Source organism: Hibiscus syriacus, unplaced genomic scaffold, assembly GCF_006381635.1.
Source record: "Hibiscus syriacus cultivar Baekdansim isolate YM2019G1 unplaced genomic scaffold, ASM638163v2 tig00013960_pilon, whole genome shotgun sequence".
Taxonomy (NCBI): Eukaryota; Viridiplantae; Streptophyta; class Magnoliopsida; order Malvales; family Malvaceae; genus Hibiscus; species Hibiscus syriacus.
In genome coordinates this window covers 575,145-593,305 of record NW_024062312.1, presented here as the reverse complement: position 1 = coordinate 593,305, position 18,161 = coordinate 575,145, and the positions used below count along the sequence as shown (strand labels likewise).

General features: G+C 32.9%; 2 protein-coding genes and 1 pseudogene across 3 annotated transcripts; 2 read left to right on the top strand and 1 right to left on the bottom strand.

Moving 5' to 3' along the window:
• The first annotated feature begins 2,460 nt into the window (after positions 1-2,460).
• LOC120206663 (nascent polypeptide-associated complex subunit alpha-like protein 2) lies at positions 2,461-3,849 on the top strand. Its single transcript, XM_039206247.1, has 4 exons — positions 2,461-2,602; positions 2,687-2,762; positions 3,233-3,351; positions 3,437-3,849. Exons 1-4 carry the CDS (start codon positions 2,516-2,518, stop codon positions 3,791-3,793), a joined length of 639 nt encoding a protein of 212 aa, XP_039062178.1. The 5' UTR covers positions 2,461-2,515; the 3' UTR covers positions 3,794-3,849.
• LOC120206661 (NAC domain-containing protein 62-like) lies at positions 3,840-6,472 on the bottom strand. 2 transcript variants are annotated; one of them, XM_039206245.1, is made up of 6 exons: positions 5,941-6,472; positions 5,351-5,656; positions 4,935-5,270; positions 4,484-4,834; positions 4,163-4,400; positions 3,840-3,877 (listed from the first exon to the last, which is right to left on the bottom strand). In XM_039206245.1, exons 1-6 carry the CDS (start codon positions 6,385-6,387, stop codon positions 3,855-3,857), a joined length of 1,701 nt encoding a protein of 566 aa, XP_039062176.1. In that variant the 5' UTR covers positions 6,388-6,472; the 3' UTR covers positions 3,840-3,854. The 2 variants fall into 2 exon arrangements, with proteins under 2 accessions (XP_039062176.1, XP_039062175.1); XM_039206244.1 differs by lacking the exon at positions 3,840-3,877 and having other exon boundaries at positions 4,011-4,400.
• An 8,065-nt stretch (positions 6,473-14,537) lies between these two features.
• On the top strand, positions 14,538-17,516 carry LOC120206660 (annotated as a pseudogene).
• The last annotated feature ends 645 nt before the right edge of the window (positions 17,517-18,161 follow it).

Here is an 18,161-nt window from a genome sequence, read left to right as displayed (position 1 = left end):
TTATATTTTAAATTATCAATATTATAAATAAATATATTTAATGAGTTCATCAATATACTTATTTTTATTATCTCGTATTTTTTACGTTATATATTTTAAACCAACGATCCCTCACCCTGATGAAAAGTTTGAAGTCAGGATATTAGTGCATTGACTTATAATTTAATTGAATAGATTAAATGTAGCATGGATGTTCATTGGATCGAAATTGAATTCAATTGATTTATGAAAAAGATGATAATTTATTATTAATAGTAACATTTTAGATTAAAATAACGGGAATGTCATTATCTTTAAATTTTTAAGTAATGAACACTTCCCATCATTTTGGACATAAATACCCTCCTGAAATAATAAATATTTTTTTTATATAAATCCTTATCAATTGTTATTCTTAGTGCATTATTCAAAATTATAAAATGTTGATAAATTTGAGTGTTTAAAATTATTTTATATTTTTAATATTTAATATATTAATTATTTTATAATTTTATGAGGTGAAAATATTATTATTTTCAAAAAAATGTTATTTTTAAAAAATATTTAATTTTAAGTTATTAAATAATAGATCTTATACATTAAAAAATAATATATTTGTCCATTCGAGATCCTAATATTATTTTTCATATTATTTTATGTTTTATATAAATAAATATGATACTTTTGAAAATTATTTAAAATTATAAAGCTTGATATATTAATTATATTAATTATATGTTAAATGTATTTTTTTAAACTTAGATAGTATAATAATAAAAATATTTCAATAATTTTTTATTTAAATATTTATAATATTAAAATTTTACTTGTTAAAAAAATATATATCACAAGGATAATTTGGTAAAATACACATTCAAGTAATCTTATATTTTTCCAATCAAATATTGTATTCTCACATTCTTGCTAAGCAAACGAAACATGATAATACAATATTCCTATAATAATGTTACATTCCGATAATCTTACTTATGATAAAATATTTTTACGACCCTTCGCACACTAAGAATAAACTTTTTGATAATCTTTCTGGTTTATGCAAAGATTATTCCTATTTCTTACTTATGAAATGGATTGAACTCCAAGTAGGGATGACAATGGGCCGGTTTTTTTAATAAATAAAGTAAAACTTTTTTTTTTCTTTTTAATTAAAAACAATATTTTTATTATTAAAAAATTAAAAGTTAAATGGTAGCCACCTAAAAGTATAACCGAGAAAACGTTAGATACATATTTTTAACGAAAAACTCTTTAGACACTAAAACATTTTTCAAGACATAATTTAAGCACTTATTTATGTATTAATCCTTATAATTACATACAATCAATCTTTCAAAAAATTGATTTTTTTTGTAATTGTACTTATTAATCATTTGTGTATTTCTTTTATTTTTTAAATATTCACTCATTTTTTCATCGACCTCGATATATATATATGTGTGTGAGAAATATAATCAACTTACACTATATAAAACTAATAAGTTTTAGACCAATCTATAGCTATTAGATTTAAATAAACAAATTGTTTAGATTTAATTGAAATTTATTACTCGTAAATTAATATTAGTTTTAGTTTTACATCTTTTTTTGATCGTTGGATTGATGGAAATAAAGGCTTAGATTAACTTCTTATTTTTTTTCAATGAATATCTTCTCATTTTATACTGTTAATCTCAGCCTATAATTTCTCTCATCCAATGGTCTAAAAAGATTTAAAACTAAATGAGTTTTACACAATGTAAATGAAGCATGCCCCTGTATAGGGTTGAGATCTAATTACATAGTGTAAAATTATAAAGTTTTACATATTTTTAGGATCGTCGGATGAGGGGAAATCAAAAGTTGAGATTAACGGTAAGAAATGAAAAGATATTTACTAAAAAAAAGTAAGGAGTTAATCTTAACCTTTAACTTCCCCGTCATTCAACAATCTTAGAACAATGCAAAACTCTTTGAGGATCATTAGATTAGAGAAATCAAATATCAAAATTAACAACAGGAAATGAGAAGATATTTCACTCGAAAAAAAAATAAGGATTTAATCTCAGCTTTTGATTTCTCTCAATCTAACGGTTCTAAAAGGATGTAAAACTCTTAAGGATTTAAACATCCGACCTTGCTTAAGAAACTTAATACCTTATCCCACAAGGCCAACTGAATGTTGGTTATCAAAACATAAATTTTTGTATATAAAAATTTATCTTACAAAAAGAAATGAGATCCACTAACGGACCAAAATCTGTCACTAGATGCATAAAAACCGTCAGAAGAGACCCAAATGAAATATAGCGACGTTTATATGGCCTGCTTAAAAACTTGTTAGATTAATTTTGGGTCGGGCCTGGGACTTTGATGTGTCGAGAATCAGCAGCAGAAGATTCTTGGAACGGGCCTGAAGGAGCAGTCCGATGATTATCACTATAAACCAATCCCGCAAAAGACACTGTCCATCGTTGTGAGACGTACTTGTTTCTCTCGAGATTATTATTATCCATTTCTATAGTTTTGCCTCGTATCAATGTCGCCAGGTCCTGTGGTTGAAGCCGCCCAGTCTGAATCTGAGCAACTTCCTTCTACTGAGGAGGAATCCAAGAAACTGCCCCAGGTTTTCCTTCCTTCCTCTCAATTTTTTGTTCCTTTTTTTTAAAAACAAAATGGGAACAATATGTTGATACTGTGTTGTTTACAGAGCGAGGAGGAGGGTGTTGTTGAGGACGTTAAGGAAGACGACGACGACGACGATGATAAGGAAGACGGTGCCCAAGGTTTTTCTCTCTTTCATTTTCTTTAAAATTTCTGTTTGGGTCTTTTGAGTACGAAATTGTCTGTGGAATTGCATTTTCTTATGAAACTGGAAATCTGCAATGTATCTTTGTCTGCTGTTTTCTGCTACTTGTTTCAAATTTTGATGTCCTCTAGATTTGATTTCCATTGTTGGGTTTTCTTTAAATTTGTTTCTCAGAATCCTTTGAATTAGAAGAAAATCTTCTGGTTAATGCATATTTGTTTATTCTCCTTCTAATCCAACGATCAGGGATGGAGACGAACAGCTGACCCCATGAAAATTTCAAACTCATATACAATTCAGATATTCTTTATATTTTCTATTAATAATATGTGTCCCCTCTAAAATTTTATAAAGTTTGATCCTAATATAGTCATGTGTTCGTATCGGCCAACAATCGGCTGCTATGTACTCTTTTGTATATATTTGATTTCGAATCATTGTGAGCAGGTGCCGATGGAAGTTCGAAGCAAAGCAGGAGCGAGAAGAAGAGTAGGAAAGCGATGTTGAAGTTGGGGATGAAGCCTGTTACTGGTGTAAGCAGGGTTACCATTAAGAGAGCAAAAAATGTATGAATTCTCTGGGTTTTGTTTTCAATATTGTTGAACTACCTGGTGAATGGTGAGGAATTAACCTAGTTTCTATTGGATTCAGATTCTGTTCTTCATCTCGAAACCCGATGTTTTCAAGAGTCCGAATTCGGAGACTTATGTCATTTTCGGTGAGGCTAAGATCGAGGATCTGAGCTCACAGTTACAGACTCAAGCTGCTCAGAAACTCAAGATGCCCGACATGTCATCTGTGATGGCAAAACCCGACACCTCTGCTTCAGCAGCTGGTGCACCCGCCGATGAGGAAGAGGAAGAGGAGGAAATTGATGAGACTGGGGTTGAACCTAGGGACATCGAGTTGGTCGTGACACAGGCCGGGGTGTCGAGGAGCAAGGCCGTCAAGGCTCTCAAGACACACGATGGGGACATTGTTAGTGCTATCATGGAGCTCACCACTTAGTTGGACTCCATGTTTTTCTTATCTTCAGCTGTCGCTATCGCTTTCGTTCAATGGATTCCGACTAGTTCTGGTAATTATCAACTCCTGAAGATAATTTTGACAGCATTTATATGCAAAATAACAATGTTTTTTGTTCTCTTGAGAGAAGCAGTTGATTTTAATGCAAAATAAGCTTTAATGGGTCAATATGCACAAATCGGAGATAGAAGCAGTTATATATATGCTCTTGTATATTAACTAAACAGATATATACATAAATTTTAGTACTCAAAATCACTGCCGCAGTTTCTAACTAAAAGGGAGGCTCTAAATGAAAAGAATGAACAATGCACATGACGAATTACAAGATCTTTGATGTGCTAATCAAACCTGTAAACAAGATTAACAGGATGGCCACCCGGAAAACAACGGTGAATGGCTTACGTGAGCGACGGCGAGCTGAAAACTTCAACCACCGAGATGAAGTCTCTTCATGAACCGAAACAATTGACTTGGACAACAAGGAAGTAGTTTTACTCGAATTAGAAGGGGGTGTTTCCTGAGGTTCGTCCATGGTGCCACGATCAGCATCACAGCCAATGATACCCTTTTCTGCTACTTCTACCTCCTGCAAAGACAACGTCATTAAGGTCCAATGCTATCTGGATATGACACAGGTTTTTATACAAGCATCAATCACAAACTTCTAACCTTTGTAACAAACGATTTTGAATCATCTTCTTTCTCTCCAAAACTCCAGTTGTTTATTGCACCGTTACAGTAAAGTGAGCCGACCTGAAGGTTACACTGCAGACGTATTCTTCTTGCCGCATTACCCTGTATCATTGAGTTCCCACTGTCCAGTTGACTTCGAGAAGGACGAGACCTAATCCTGATTCCGGTGACAGGACTATCAACATTACAAGATGTATCTGTATGGTTGCTGAATTCTCCATTACTATTTAGCACATTATAAAATGGCACTGCGCTGGAAAAGTTGACATCCGGCATGCAAATCGGAATTGCACTAGGAGCCCCCTTGTTGATGTTGTCTGTCCCTAGCTGCTCCAAAGGAAAATTCTTGTTATGATGAACAATATGCAACTACAAGAAAGAGTACATGATATGATGAACAATATGTAACTAGTTAGCTTCTACTCACCAGCAGGTCAGCCGCTTCACCATCTGATTCACTGCATGATCCGCCATCCTTATCAAAGGTCATGGCCTTAGGGGTCTCGTAATCCAAATTCTTCAGGCCGACGGTTTCATCACTGTAGCAGTCGTCCGAATTATTCATGATGGAATCCAAGAAGTTGGAAATATATGCATCATTCTCATTTGTGCCATGCTGCAACTCCACCCCACTGAAACCTTTTCCAACATGATCAAACATCCAAGGCGCTTGCTCCGCTTCAATCTGATTGTGCAACAGAGAAAACAGTGGCTTCCCCATGGGATCGTAAAAATGATTCAAAGCTTCTTCAAGTAGATCCACCTGAAAAATCGAACAATGTCAGTGCCGCCGATATTATAGCAAAATATAAATCGAAATTCAGGGTTTCTCCCCTTTCTCACCTCTGCTGGGGTTATGTCTGCCACTCGATCCAGTTCATCGTAAGCTTTATAGCCATCCCAGTCGCACTCGAGTTTAGGTTCAACAGCTTTAGAAATTACTTCACCGGGCGGACCGGAAGGACGAGTTTCACCGGTTTCGGACACTTTTTCGACTTCACCTTCAACGACGGGGGAGTCTTGAGGCAATTCTAACACCGATAGCATGTCTTCAGTCGGAGAGAACACAGCACGATCAACTTCATCACCGTTGATATCTTCAATGGTCTTGTCTTGTTTATGGAATAGACGGCAAATCACAAACGCATTCTGCAGGAGAATCGAAGACAACAATATAAGAAGAAAAAATCAAACAATAATCTAAAGAAGAATGCAATTCAATCAAGAACAACAACATATTAGCCGTATCTTAACGTTTTACAAAGTAATTGTGACACCACAAACCTCTACGTGTGCAACATCCGCAACCACGATACCGCAACAACATCAGCAATTTAGTACTATGCAACTAATTTTCCCCATCAATACTATAAATTGGACCATATTTTCCATCAAAATAAAAGCTAAAACAGAGGTGGGAAGAAAGAAGTAACCTGTCCAGGCTTGGTGCTGTCAAGCTCATCGAGGGTAGTACGGTACTCGTGCATAACCCAGTTGGTCCGTTTTCCTCTAGGAGCCCTTCCATTATAGAACACCAGAGTTTTCTTCATGCCGATCAAGCTGGACCCAGACTTGATCTTGCGATCCTTACCCGTTGCCTTCCAGTAGCCGGCCTCGGTCGCCCTGTTGAGCCTATTTCCGGTTGGGTACTTCCGGTCGATAGGGCAAAAGAAAAACCACTCTGGGTCTCGAGTCCTTATGGCGGATAAGTGAGGCAAATCCCATGGCTCGCATTTGCAGACATCGATTTCACGAATGACTTCAATCTCGTCGTGTTTCTCCCCGTTTATCTTTGACCGCAAGTAAAAATCGATCAACTCCTCGTCTGTCGGTCGGAATCGGAATCCGATGGGAAGTGAATTCAGTAAGAGAACACCCATGCTAGAAACAAAAAGGAAAAGAAGGATTTTTTCGAAGATTTTCGGAAAACCCAATGAATTATTTTCTGTTCAAGTGGAAGAAGAGATGATTGAAATGGGGAAAATTAGAATTTGGAAGGATTTAGGGTAAGAGTTTTAAAAAGGAAAACGCCCCATAGGATACTGTGGAGAGGAAACAACAAGGAAAGAGCTTGGAATTTCATCATCGTTTTCTTTTCCAATTTCAACGGCCATACTTCCACCCGCCCCGCGTTCCATCCGTGTGTGGATTTTGTAGTTTCATATTTGATTATATTTTCTCCTAAGTCCATGTAATATTCAAGTATTTATAATTTGATCCTATTTTTTCCAACAACCATAAAAAAGTTTCAAAAATATCATAAAAAGTATAGCTCTATAACAAATTATTAATTAATTTAGTAAATAAGATATTAAATTTCTTAAATAAAAGTAAAAAATTTAATATTTATATTATTTTTAGCGTAAAATACATAAATGGTGTATTGACTCTAGTGTACTACTTTATTAAGTCAATCGATAATTAATAGTTACAAAACGATCATCTGATTATTCAATATAGTTCCATTAAAAAAATTAGTGATTGTCTAGGCTGGACGTTAACATAATAATTGCGATATGATAGTCGTTTAAGATTATAGATCATATTTTATCATATCATAATCAACATGTTAATGTTCAGTTCAGAATACCGTCAAATTTTTAATGAAAAAGGACGAGTTTAGAACATAATAAATAGTCGGTGACCATTTTATAACTTTTAATACTCGAGAGATTCAACAAAAGAACACTCTAGAGTTTATGATCATTTTTGTAACTTTTAATAGTCAATTGACTTAATAAAACAGTACGCTATAGTCGGGAAACCATTTGTGTATTTTACCCTATTTTTTAATAGTTTAAGATGATTAATAATATTTGTTCAGAATTTTTTTACTTTTAGTCGTCAATAACGCACAATACCTACAAACGCAACTACATATCCTAGATCCTCTACAGATAAAAATATTCTTTTAAACCATTAAAGTCACTTGATGAATTCATAATATTTTATATTACGAATGATAAATTTATTATAATATTTGATTCAAATTAATTAATCAATAAATCATAATTATATAAAAGTAAATCCAAAATATTAATTTATAGTTGCCATTTTTTAGTAAAAGATTCCCTTCCATTCCAATGGTTTGGTTTTGTGTCAAAATTCCTAACATTTACTCGTTTAGTTTAGTTTTGTGTCCACAATGAGTAAGCTATCCAATAAGGTTTTAACACGAGATGATGATGTCATGATTAGAAGCGTGGGGTCCATATTGCTTACGTGGCTACTTATGAAAGTTCTACGAACATTACTAGTACTACTTGATCTGTTCCTTTCTTTTTGGGTAAATTAAGTATTTAGTAACTATTAATTTTGGTCTATTTTAATATTTAAATTTTGAGTTTTTTAAAAATCAAACTTAAAGTTTAGTTTTTATTTTATTTTAATAGACTATATTAAAAACTTTAGTTTTTATTTTATTTTAGTACCTCGTTCAAAGTTTAAGGTTAAGTTTTGAAAAAATTAAAAGTTTAGATACCAAAACGGATCAAAATCGACAGCTTAGTTACTGAAAAAATGAAGTTTTTAACGTTGATGTACAAAAATGAAATGAAAACTAAACGTTAGGTATGTATTTTGAAAAAAAATTAAAAATTTAAATACTAAAACGACCAAAACTAATAGTTTAGGTACTAAATATATAATTTATCATTTTTAAAGCTTCCATCTCGATTTCTTCTGTGTATATGAACTTCTTTAATTTGAACTCTATTATCAACATCTTACTTGATCAACAATAGAATCATATTTTACTAAGTTATCTTAATTATATTTATAATTTATAGAATATTAATTTATAATATTGACGAGACCATAAATTTATATAAGGATTTTACCGAAAAATATCTTATTAATTTATCGAAACTATTAATTTAGACCATAAGTCCAATTCGGGACTGAAAAATTATTATTTTAAAGAGATTGTTAGAGAGGTTCTACTATATCAATACTTAAATAACATAAACTATGTTTCTTCTATATAAAATTCATTTTATAACATATATTAAAGTAGACCCCAGCCCCTTCTGGCTACATGAGTCATGGAGTTAGGCCCATTGCCAAACTCCGTATAGGGTTCTTTCCATTCGGTTGTACATAGATTTCATCTTAATTTTCTTCAAATTGCACCATGGTAAAAATAATTGATCAAATTTGAACTTTGAACAATTATATCCATTATTAAGAAATCAAATACGTGAACAATATTTAGAGTAGGTGGTTAAAAGTTCTTAGTTGACACATCTTTTATTCCTTAAATTGCGGTAGGGACAAAATTAGGATAAAATGTTGTGGAAGTGGAGCAAATTTGTTTTATATCAAAAGAACGAATTTATTATAAAAAAATATGTTGGTTTAGTGGGATGAGACATTAGATTCTTTAAGTAAGATCAGAGGTTGACGTTTGTGAATGAAACAAACTGAGTTGGAGAGGTCGCCTTCGCTTTTGCAGTACGCAATAAGGATATGAATGACTAAGGGAGGCGGGTGGGGGAAATCATCACTCGTGAATTGGGATTTCATTGCTCAGCCAAAGATTCATGGTGGTCTTGGATTGCGGAAACTTGCCAACCGTAACTTGGCTTTCCTCTTCAAAATCTGTTACGGCCTTACACTGATAGTTACTGGGTTAATCTTCTTAGACACAAATATAAAGTATCGGAGGTCTGTCCTCCCTCGATCCATCCATGAGGCTATTCAGCGTATCCGTGACATTCCTCCTCCAGCTTTAGTTCCGAGTGTTGATGGTTGTGTTTGGGATAGCGACAAGCTCGGCATTTTCTCGGTCAAATCAGCTTACACTCAGTTATCAATCCACCACTGGTCTCCAAAGGATAAAAAATGGACCTTGATCTGGAAAATCCAAACTCTCAATACCGATGGAGCCGTTAATCCTCAATTGTCGATCAGCTCTGTTGGGGGGGGGGGTTTATTCGTAACCACAATGGAGATTGGCCTCGTTTCACCATCCGTCCTTCACTCTGAACTATGGGATATTTTTTATGGCCTCGTTCTGGCTTGGTCCTATGGCTATAGAAGGGTTCAATGTCAAACCGACAGCTCTGAAGCTTACTCCTTGCTTACGGCCCCTAATCTTTTGTCATCCACCTTGCCTCTCGTTCGCATGATTTGCCAGCTTCTCTCTGGGGCTTGGTCACTTGATTTTAAACTTATCAAAAGGGAGTCCAACATGATTGCTGACCACCTGGCTAAAGCTGCTCGCAACACAGACGGTCTTACTCGGGTTTTCTCCTGCACATTTACTTAACTGACACCTTTTTGTATGTAATATTCTCTTTTTAACACATCCTTTGGCTGACGTGACACAAAGACGCATTTCTGGGAATACGCTTTCACGAAATTCTGATGACTCGGATGTCACGTGTGGAAGACACATCCCCGGAGACGCGCCTTCCATTAAATGTTATAAATACCTCTATCCATTTTTCCCCAACTACCCATCCTCCTCCCCTATATAAACCCCCTCAACCCTACCTCATTCTTCACACCAAAATCATCTTCTCCCCTCTTATATAACTCAAATTCTCCAATTATTTGAGTTTTAAATTTCTTATTAGTGGTAAGAAATTTATTTTTAAGTTAGTATTTTTTTAAATAGTTTTATATTTTATAGTAATATAATTATATAAATATTATTTTTTATTAAAATAATATTTATATAATTATTATTTATTTAAATTTATTAATTAATTATATTTTGTGCTAATTATATTTTTTTGTCTACAGTTATAATAGAAAGTGAAATGTTGCTGCGATTAGATGCTGACCATATCTCCAGACATTTATAATATTTATTATAAAAAATTAATTATTAATTTTAAAATATTATAATAATTATACCTTCTAATTAGAGAAAAAATGTTAAATTAAACAAATTAAAAGTAGACTAAATTGATAAAATATGTAACTATTGAATTTTAAATGTGTAATTATACTAATTTTATTAACTTATGCATCAATATTTTCTTTAAATATTGATAACAAATGATTAGATTGATAACATTTAAATAATTAATTGATAAAATTAATAGATCGATAATAAAAAAACAATAGATATACAACAATACGTGTAATATTATAATTTCATACATTTAAAAAATATATTCGATAATTCTTAAATTATAATCGAAACACTTTACATAACATATTAATTATTTATAATAATAATAAAAATAAAATCTTTATTATTAAAAGAAATACCAGCGTGACATCTAACTCAGCAAAACCTAAATGGAATGCGCGTCCCCAGGGATGCACCTTCTACACGTGACATCTGAGTCATCAGAATCCGTAAAAGCGTATCCCCGAAAATATACCTTTGTACCACATCAATCGAAAAGGTGCTACTTCATAAAATATTAATCAACAAATGTTAAAGAAAATATTACAAATAAAAAAGTATCAGTTAAATAAATGCGCCGGTTTTCTCCACAGCACCTCCAGTTCTCCAATCTGTTATGATTCGTGATATCCAAGGGCCTCCCTATATGAGGTCTATTGCTCTATAATGTAATTGGCTTTGACTCCTTGCAATTAAAAAAAAAAAGCACAAAATGGGCCACCAAATGATAATGGAGAGAGAGACAGGGCTCCCCTTATTGGGCATGGAGACATGTGCGTGAGCGAATAAAGGCTATGAGTAGGTAGGCCGGCTCCAATCTCAACCTACGTTAGCATTATAGGATCAACAAAAGACCATGATTTGAAAAATATATCTTTTTCACTTGATTTAAAAATTATATTCAAATTAATTCAATTTATGATTTTATAAATTCGATTCGATTTAAAAAAATTTAAATTTGATTTAAGTTATAAAATATAATTCAAATTTTTTAGAAATTAGGGTCACTTTGATATAACTTTTGAAAATTAGCTTTTTAAAAGTATTGTAGAAATAAACTTTTAAAAGTTATACACAAAAGTGAAGCTTAAAATTTAATTGTTTAAGATTGTTGTTAAAAAATGAGTTTGAAAAGATAAAAATATCTATTATTGACTGTAAATTAAAAGTATAAAATTTTAATTATATTTACACTTATATATGATCATATCAATTTAAACTATAATAAAATATAAAAAATACAAATAAAAAATATAATTTATAATAAAAATATATTTCATGTAACTCACTATTAACATTTTAATATATAAATAATAAATTTTATTTATTTTTAAATAATTACAATAAAATATTGAAAGTATTAAATTATTTTTAAGGGTGTTATTATTAAATTATTAAAATAAAATGTAAATACATAATTGAGTGAGTATTAAACTATTAAAATAAAATGTAAATACATAATTGAGTGGAACTCATGCATTAGTAAGAGTAAAATTATAATTTGATTTCAAACTCAAAGTTAAAAAAAAAAAGCTAGAAATCCTTACTTTTGCGATTGATTTGAAATTATCGTTTTCACCATAATTTTTTTTTCATTTTCACCCGCTTGGCTTTGATTTTGCATTTAAAATGAGTTTTTTAGCTAAAAAGTGCTTTTAGAAAGTTTTATCAAACTGAACTTTAGTAGATTACTTTACAAGTTTGAGTCGAGTTCATCAACTATGTATGATATATATATGTATATCACATATGAAAAAATTTGAGGAAATATGTATGTATTGTATATGATTATAGAAATCTATTTAAATTAGAATAAAATATTACTACAATGTTATAAATATTTACAAATAAATTTAAATATAAACTCAAAAAACTCAAATTAAATTTTATAATCTTTCAAAAAAATAATTAAATAAAATTTAAGTTATAAAATAATACTCAGAAACTCAAATAACTTAAAAATTTTCAATCAGCTCGATCAAACCTCCAATTACCATTAATATGAAAATAAATAAATTCATCTCCTTTCTCCTAATTAAAATATTTTTTTATTAGTGTAATTATTAATTGATTAATTTTTTTTAATAAATTAAAAATTACCTAATTAAAATTTTTACAAAATATATACATTTTTTTAATTACTAGTTTTTGAAACAAATATGTCATTCTTTTAATACCTTACATAATCGTTTAGGGTACATATTTATAGTTTATGATTATTCCTATGAATAATAATATCTTCAATATTTGAATATAAATTTAGGGTAAACTGTACATGTAGTACATAAAATATTACTATTGTTTCATTTTAGTATCTAAACTCTATTTTTTTAAAAATCGTATCTAATGTTTAGTTTATGGTATCATGTCACTAAAAACTTAAAAGTGATAACGACGCGTCATAATAAAGTAATACCACATCATCATTGAAAAATATATAAAATTGTAGTGTTAGCAATTATGTTAATTTTTTAACAGTGAGATACTAAATTGAAATCTAAACTAAATGTTAGACATAGTTTTGAAAAAAAATAAAATTTAGTTATTAAAATGACACAAAAGTAATAGTTTAAGTATTAAACATATAGTTCACCCTAAATTGTAAATTATATCTTATTATAGTCAATATTTTATTAAACATCAAATGATTTTTTTTAATTCGTAATTTTCAAGCACATAAATGAATAAATAAAATTTGTGGCAAAATTACCAAATTGTATACTCATTATATAAACAATTTTAATATAATATATCAAAAATAGAAATAATCTTCTTAAATTTTAATGGTATATATATTTTTAACTCATCTCAGACGTTCGATCGGGATGTCGGTGGCTTCAAAGGCTAACACACAACACGAACAGATCTTCAAAGCTATGGAAGACCATAGCTAAACTGAAGACGCTTCCTAAAGTCAGGATCTTCGCCTAGAGGATGGCGCATGGAGGGCTCCATATAGATTCTCAACTCCGAGCTGTGGGTATAGGTACCGACATATGTCCCATGTGTAATAGGGAAGAAGAAATAATGGTCTACATTATGCATGACTGCTCGTGTGACCAGGAAGCTTTCACTACTGTTGGATTAACAGGTTCTTTCTTAACTAGCCAGTTAACATCTCCCCTGAATTGGCTTGAGAATGTGTTAACTTGCTTATGAAAGCTTTCTAGGTTTTATTATGCTTCTTTCGAGTATCTGGAATAGACACAACACTTTGGCCCATGAAGGGCGTCTCCAACCTCCTTGGGTCATAGTTACCAATGCGAAGACTTACCGGGATGAGTTTCTACAGGCCCAACGACACGATTGCTTCCTGGGATTATATTTACATGGCCAAGGTGGTGGACATAGAAGGGCTTCATCGCCAACGCTGGTTCATTGGAGTCTCCTACCACAAGGTGTTGTCAAGATTAATGTTGATGGTGCTTTCGATCCGATGACGCGTATGGCAGCAGTTGGAGTCATAGCCCGGGATTCAGATGGTCAGGTTTTAAGCGGTCTTGCTTCGTCAACACCAGGTTGTATGGAGGCTTACACTTGGCTAGGGAGTAAGGATAGACGCACGTGTGGTTTGAATATGATGCCCAGCTTGTGGTTAACAGATTTCAACTTGCGGCGACTGACATCTCCACTTTATGAGTTCATTTGACAGAGGCGAATGAGCTACTTTCTACTGTTACTGGGTTTAGTATCAATTATGTTAATCGTAATTGTAATAAGGTGGCTCATAAATTAGTAAGTTGGACACTTCGGTCTAATTTAATTATGTACTTTAATTTGATTTATTCCCAGATTGTTAAGATTGTCGTATTGAATGATTCTCAAATAATACAGTTTACGTGGGTACTCTTTTTCTTTTATAGGATTAGAAGAGATTTTTAACTAGGCCCATTTTTCAAAAAAAAATAATAATAATTAGAATACTGTAAGGGTTTAATCAGAATATTGATAAGTTTTGAGATCAATCTATAATGTTTATAATAGTTCGAGAATGCTTGATGGAATTTACCCTTCTTTTTATGATTTACATATTTCCCGGCAGTAAAGAAAAAAACCGTTAACGCGCAGTCCTGAATTTGCTGCGGGCCAATGGGAAAGCGACATGGAGGCATAAAGTCACGTGAGAGTCACATGACAAGGAAAGAGACAGAATCCATCAACAAATTTAGCAGGGAAGCAGCAGCATAGAAACCGAAATTAGGGTTTTGCAAAGTGTGAAAAAAATGGGAGTTTTGACTACGGAGACTTTTCCTTTAGGGTTTAGATTCAGGCCGACGGACGAAGAGCTCATCAATCATTACCTTAGATTGAAGATCAACGGCCGTCATTCCGAGGTCGAGGTCATTCCTGAAATCGACGTATGCAAATGGGAGCCCTGGGATTTACCTGGTATTTTGTTTTTGTTTTAATTTCAAAATCGTTCTTTGTTTTGCGTTTAATTTAGTTTTGGAAGAGTACGATTGGACTGAATCTTTGATACCTTAGCCTTAGTCTTACCCTAAGCGTCAGCTTCAATTCTTTTATTCCCAATAGTTTAGTTCATAAATTTTGATTCCTGCTTTTTTTTTTCTTTTGATGCTGGAATTTTCCGGTAAACCTAATTTTATTCCTTTTGTGGGGGAAATTCCTCTTCGGTGTGCTGAGAATGTTTAATATTCCAAATTTATCAATTGTTTTTAGATTTTTATATCTGGGATGGTTTGTGTTGAATTCAGGACTGTCTGTGATAAAATCGGATGATCCGGAGTGGTTCTTCTTCTGTCCCCTTGACAGGAAGTACCCAAGTGGCCGACGCTCCAACAGAGCAACTGATAAAGGTTACTGGAAAGCGACCGGCAAGGATCGAACCATCAAGTCGAAAAAATTGCTCATCGGCATGAAGAAGACCTTGGTTTTTTACAAGGGCCGTGCTCCCAAGGGTGAACGCACTAATTGGATCATGCACGAGTATCGCCCCATGACCAAGGACCTTGATGGAACCGGCCCTGGCCAGGTTTTCTATTTAGTGTTTTTTAGTTTAAGTTGCTGCAAATTAATATCACTGCCTCAATAAGTTTTTCTATGGCTTTGCCCTAAGTAACTTAGGGATTTTCTTCCTTGCAGAGTGATTTTGTCCTATGTAAGTTGTTTCATAAACCTGAAGAGAGGAATGATATTGGGAAGGATGATGAAGTAGAACAATCTGGGCATTCGCCTTCCATGACAAAGTCTTCTCCTGATGATACTTCGTCAGATCTTCTCCAAGATACAGTGTCATCGGAGACACAAGCTCAAAAGCTGAATAACTTAATGCTTAATAGTCAAGTAACAGGTGACAGCAGCTGCAATAGCCATATGACTTCTGATGCAGAAGATAATGCTGTTGAAGAAACTATGGTAGAGGTGTGAAGTGTATGATTAATCCTATATTTTGGCATTGTTGCATTCGTCATTGTATTTTGGACCATAGTGTGAATTTTTGATTTTTGATAAGAGACAATTGTCTTGTTTTTTTTTTTAACACAGAGAATTCCACTTCAGGGAGACAATTCGAATTTGTTTTGAGCCTACTTTTGGTGAAATCGAAAACAAAGTCTTCTCGCCAATGAACTCGTATTTTTTTGATGATCTGCCACTCTGCATGAATTCTCCATATGGAAATGATTTCGGCCATGATAAAAACGGATATCAGTTCCAGGATGGGTCCAGTGAACAAGATTTATCTTTCTCGTGGTTGGATGCAGTCCTCAATAACCATGATGACCTCTGTACTGAATCAAATGGTCAGGAGAGCTCGTTTCCTGGAACTGGGATGCCATTATCTGATAATTCATTCATCTCACCCGAAACCACCTATCTCAAAGAAAATGGCATATACAGTGAAGCAGACGCTAAAATACTGCAACAACAGGTAAAGGAATAACTCGATACTATGTTTTTATGTTACAACATAGGTGACTGTGATCTGTGTTTTTTTTTCTTTTGTTTTCTGGAGCTGTCGTTTTGGTTTTTTCTATTTGTTTGTGCTTATTTTTTTTGCTTCTAGGGCAATTGGATTTGATTTACAGGTGGAATCTTACATCTGTTTGATATTTTCTACTTCTTTCCAGTATCAATCAAAGATTGGAACTCCCAAGTGGTTTGGTGGGCAAATGCAAACTTCCTTCCAACCTAACTGTGCTCAAACAGAACTTCATGACCAAAGTAGAAGGGGAAATATTGGTGATCTTGGAAATTATTCAGTTGGCCAAGCAACTTATTCCACTGATTATGCTGTGGGTAATATTAATTATTTGAAACGATTGCCGAGTCTGAAGAGTTATAACGATGATACTGGTGATCTTGGTGGAGCAACTGGATTGAAGACTGGAGCCTCCCAGCCTCAGCAACAGTCAAATTTTGAAAACCTTGGAACTGGAATCAGGATTAGGTCACGTGGACCTCAGCAACGAACAAATTTAGATAGCCCTGTAAATCAGGGCACCGCTCCAAGAAGAATACGCCTGCAAAAGGAACTCTCTTGTGGGTCAATGAAAGTTTCTGCAGGCTGTGTTGATGATAGCAAAAGTAGTAGTGCCAGCCCTGGTGAAGAAGAAGTTCAGTCTGCTCTGAGTGAGGTAGTGTAACCATGAAAAGCTACTTTTGAGATTTAAAGTGAATTTATCATGCCTTCCTTTTCGTTTTGGCTAAAGTCGAGTGTAATGATGGTTTATTGAAGGAAATCATGAAATGCTTGCAATGCAGGTCACAGAAGGACAGACTTCTAGCTCTGAGGCAGAGAACCAACCATTCGATCTCGATGGCGTCTCTTGTACAAAACTGAGACAGAGGGTGAAGCAAGATGGTGAACAAGGTAGCAGCGAAACGGGTCCATCAGTGCAATCAAATGCTGCTGCCACGCATCATCGTCATCACTCGAGCTCCCTGTCGTTCTTGTTATTACCGTTTTCATTATTGCTATGTTGATGGTTCTTGTCATGGGAACATGGAGATGACTTGGATATTTGGTTCTTGATGTGGTTTAAAACAGGCATGCAGGTAGGTTAATTGTATTTCCCACTGTATATCCCCTTGTTCTGTCTGATAATCATTTGCCTCTGAAGAGCAGATGTTATTTGCAATCTAATTGTAATATAATATTGTATTTTTTTAATGTTACGAATGGAATATGTTAAATTGGGAAAAATCGTTTTATAAGAAATATTTATAATATTAATTTAAATTAATAATCAATAGATTGAGTATCAATAATTATAACACAAAAATAAATATTTAGGATCTTATGAGATGTATGATTTTATTCTGGTTTAACTATTAGTCTATAGTCCTATTCAAAGTTACTTTAATCTAATATTTAATTAATTCATTTATTTAGCACGAATCAAAGTTACAAAATAGTTACTTGAGTTGACTATTCATTGTGATATGATAAATTTGATCCTATAACCATTTGAATTGTATTTTGTGGATTGATTATTTATTTACATTATGTCATCGAGTCACTGCTTGAAATATTATGTCATCGAGTCACTGCTTGAAACATTATGTTAGCAAGCCAGTGTTTGAAACCAACGGCGATGCTAGTAGACATCATTAAAATATAATTTTATTATATATTAGTCAATAGATTAATATCCAGTTTAGATGACCGTCAACTTTTTAATGGAAAATGACAAGTTTGAAATATATGAATTGTCGAGTGACTATTTTATAACTTTTAATAGTCAGGAAACTTAACATAATATTGTCCTATAATCAAAATACCATTTTATAACTTTTAATAATTAGAAACTCAACAAAGCATCACTTTAT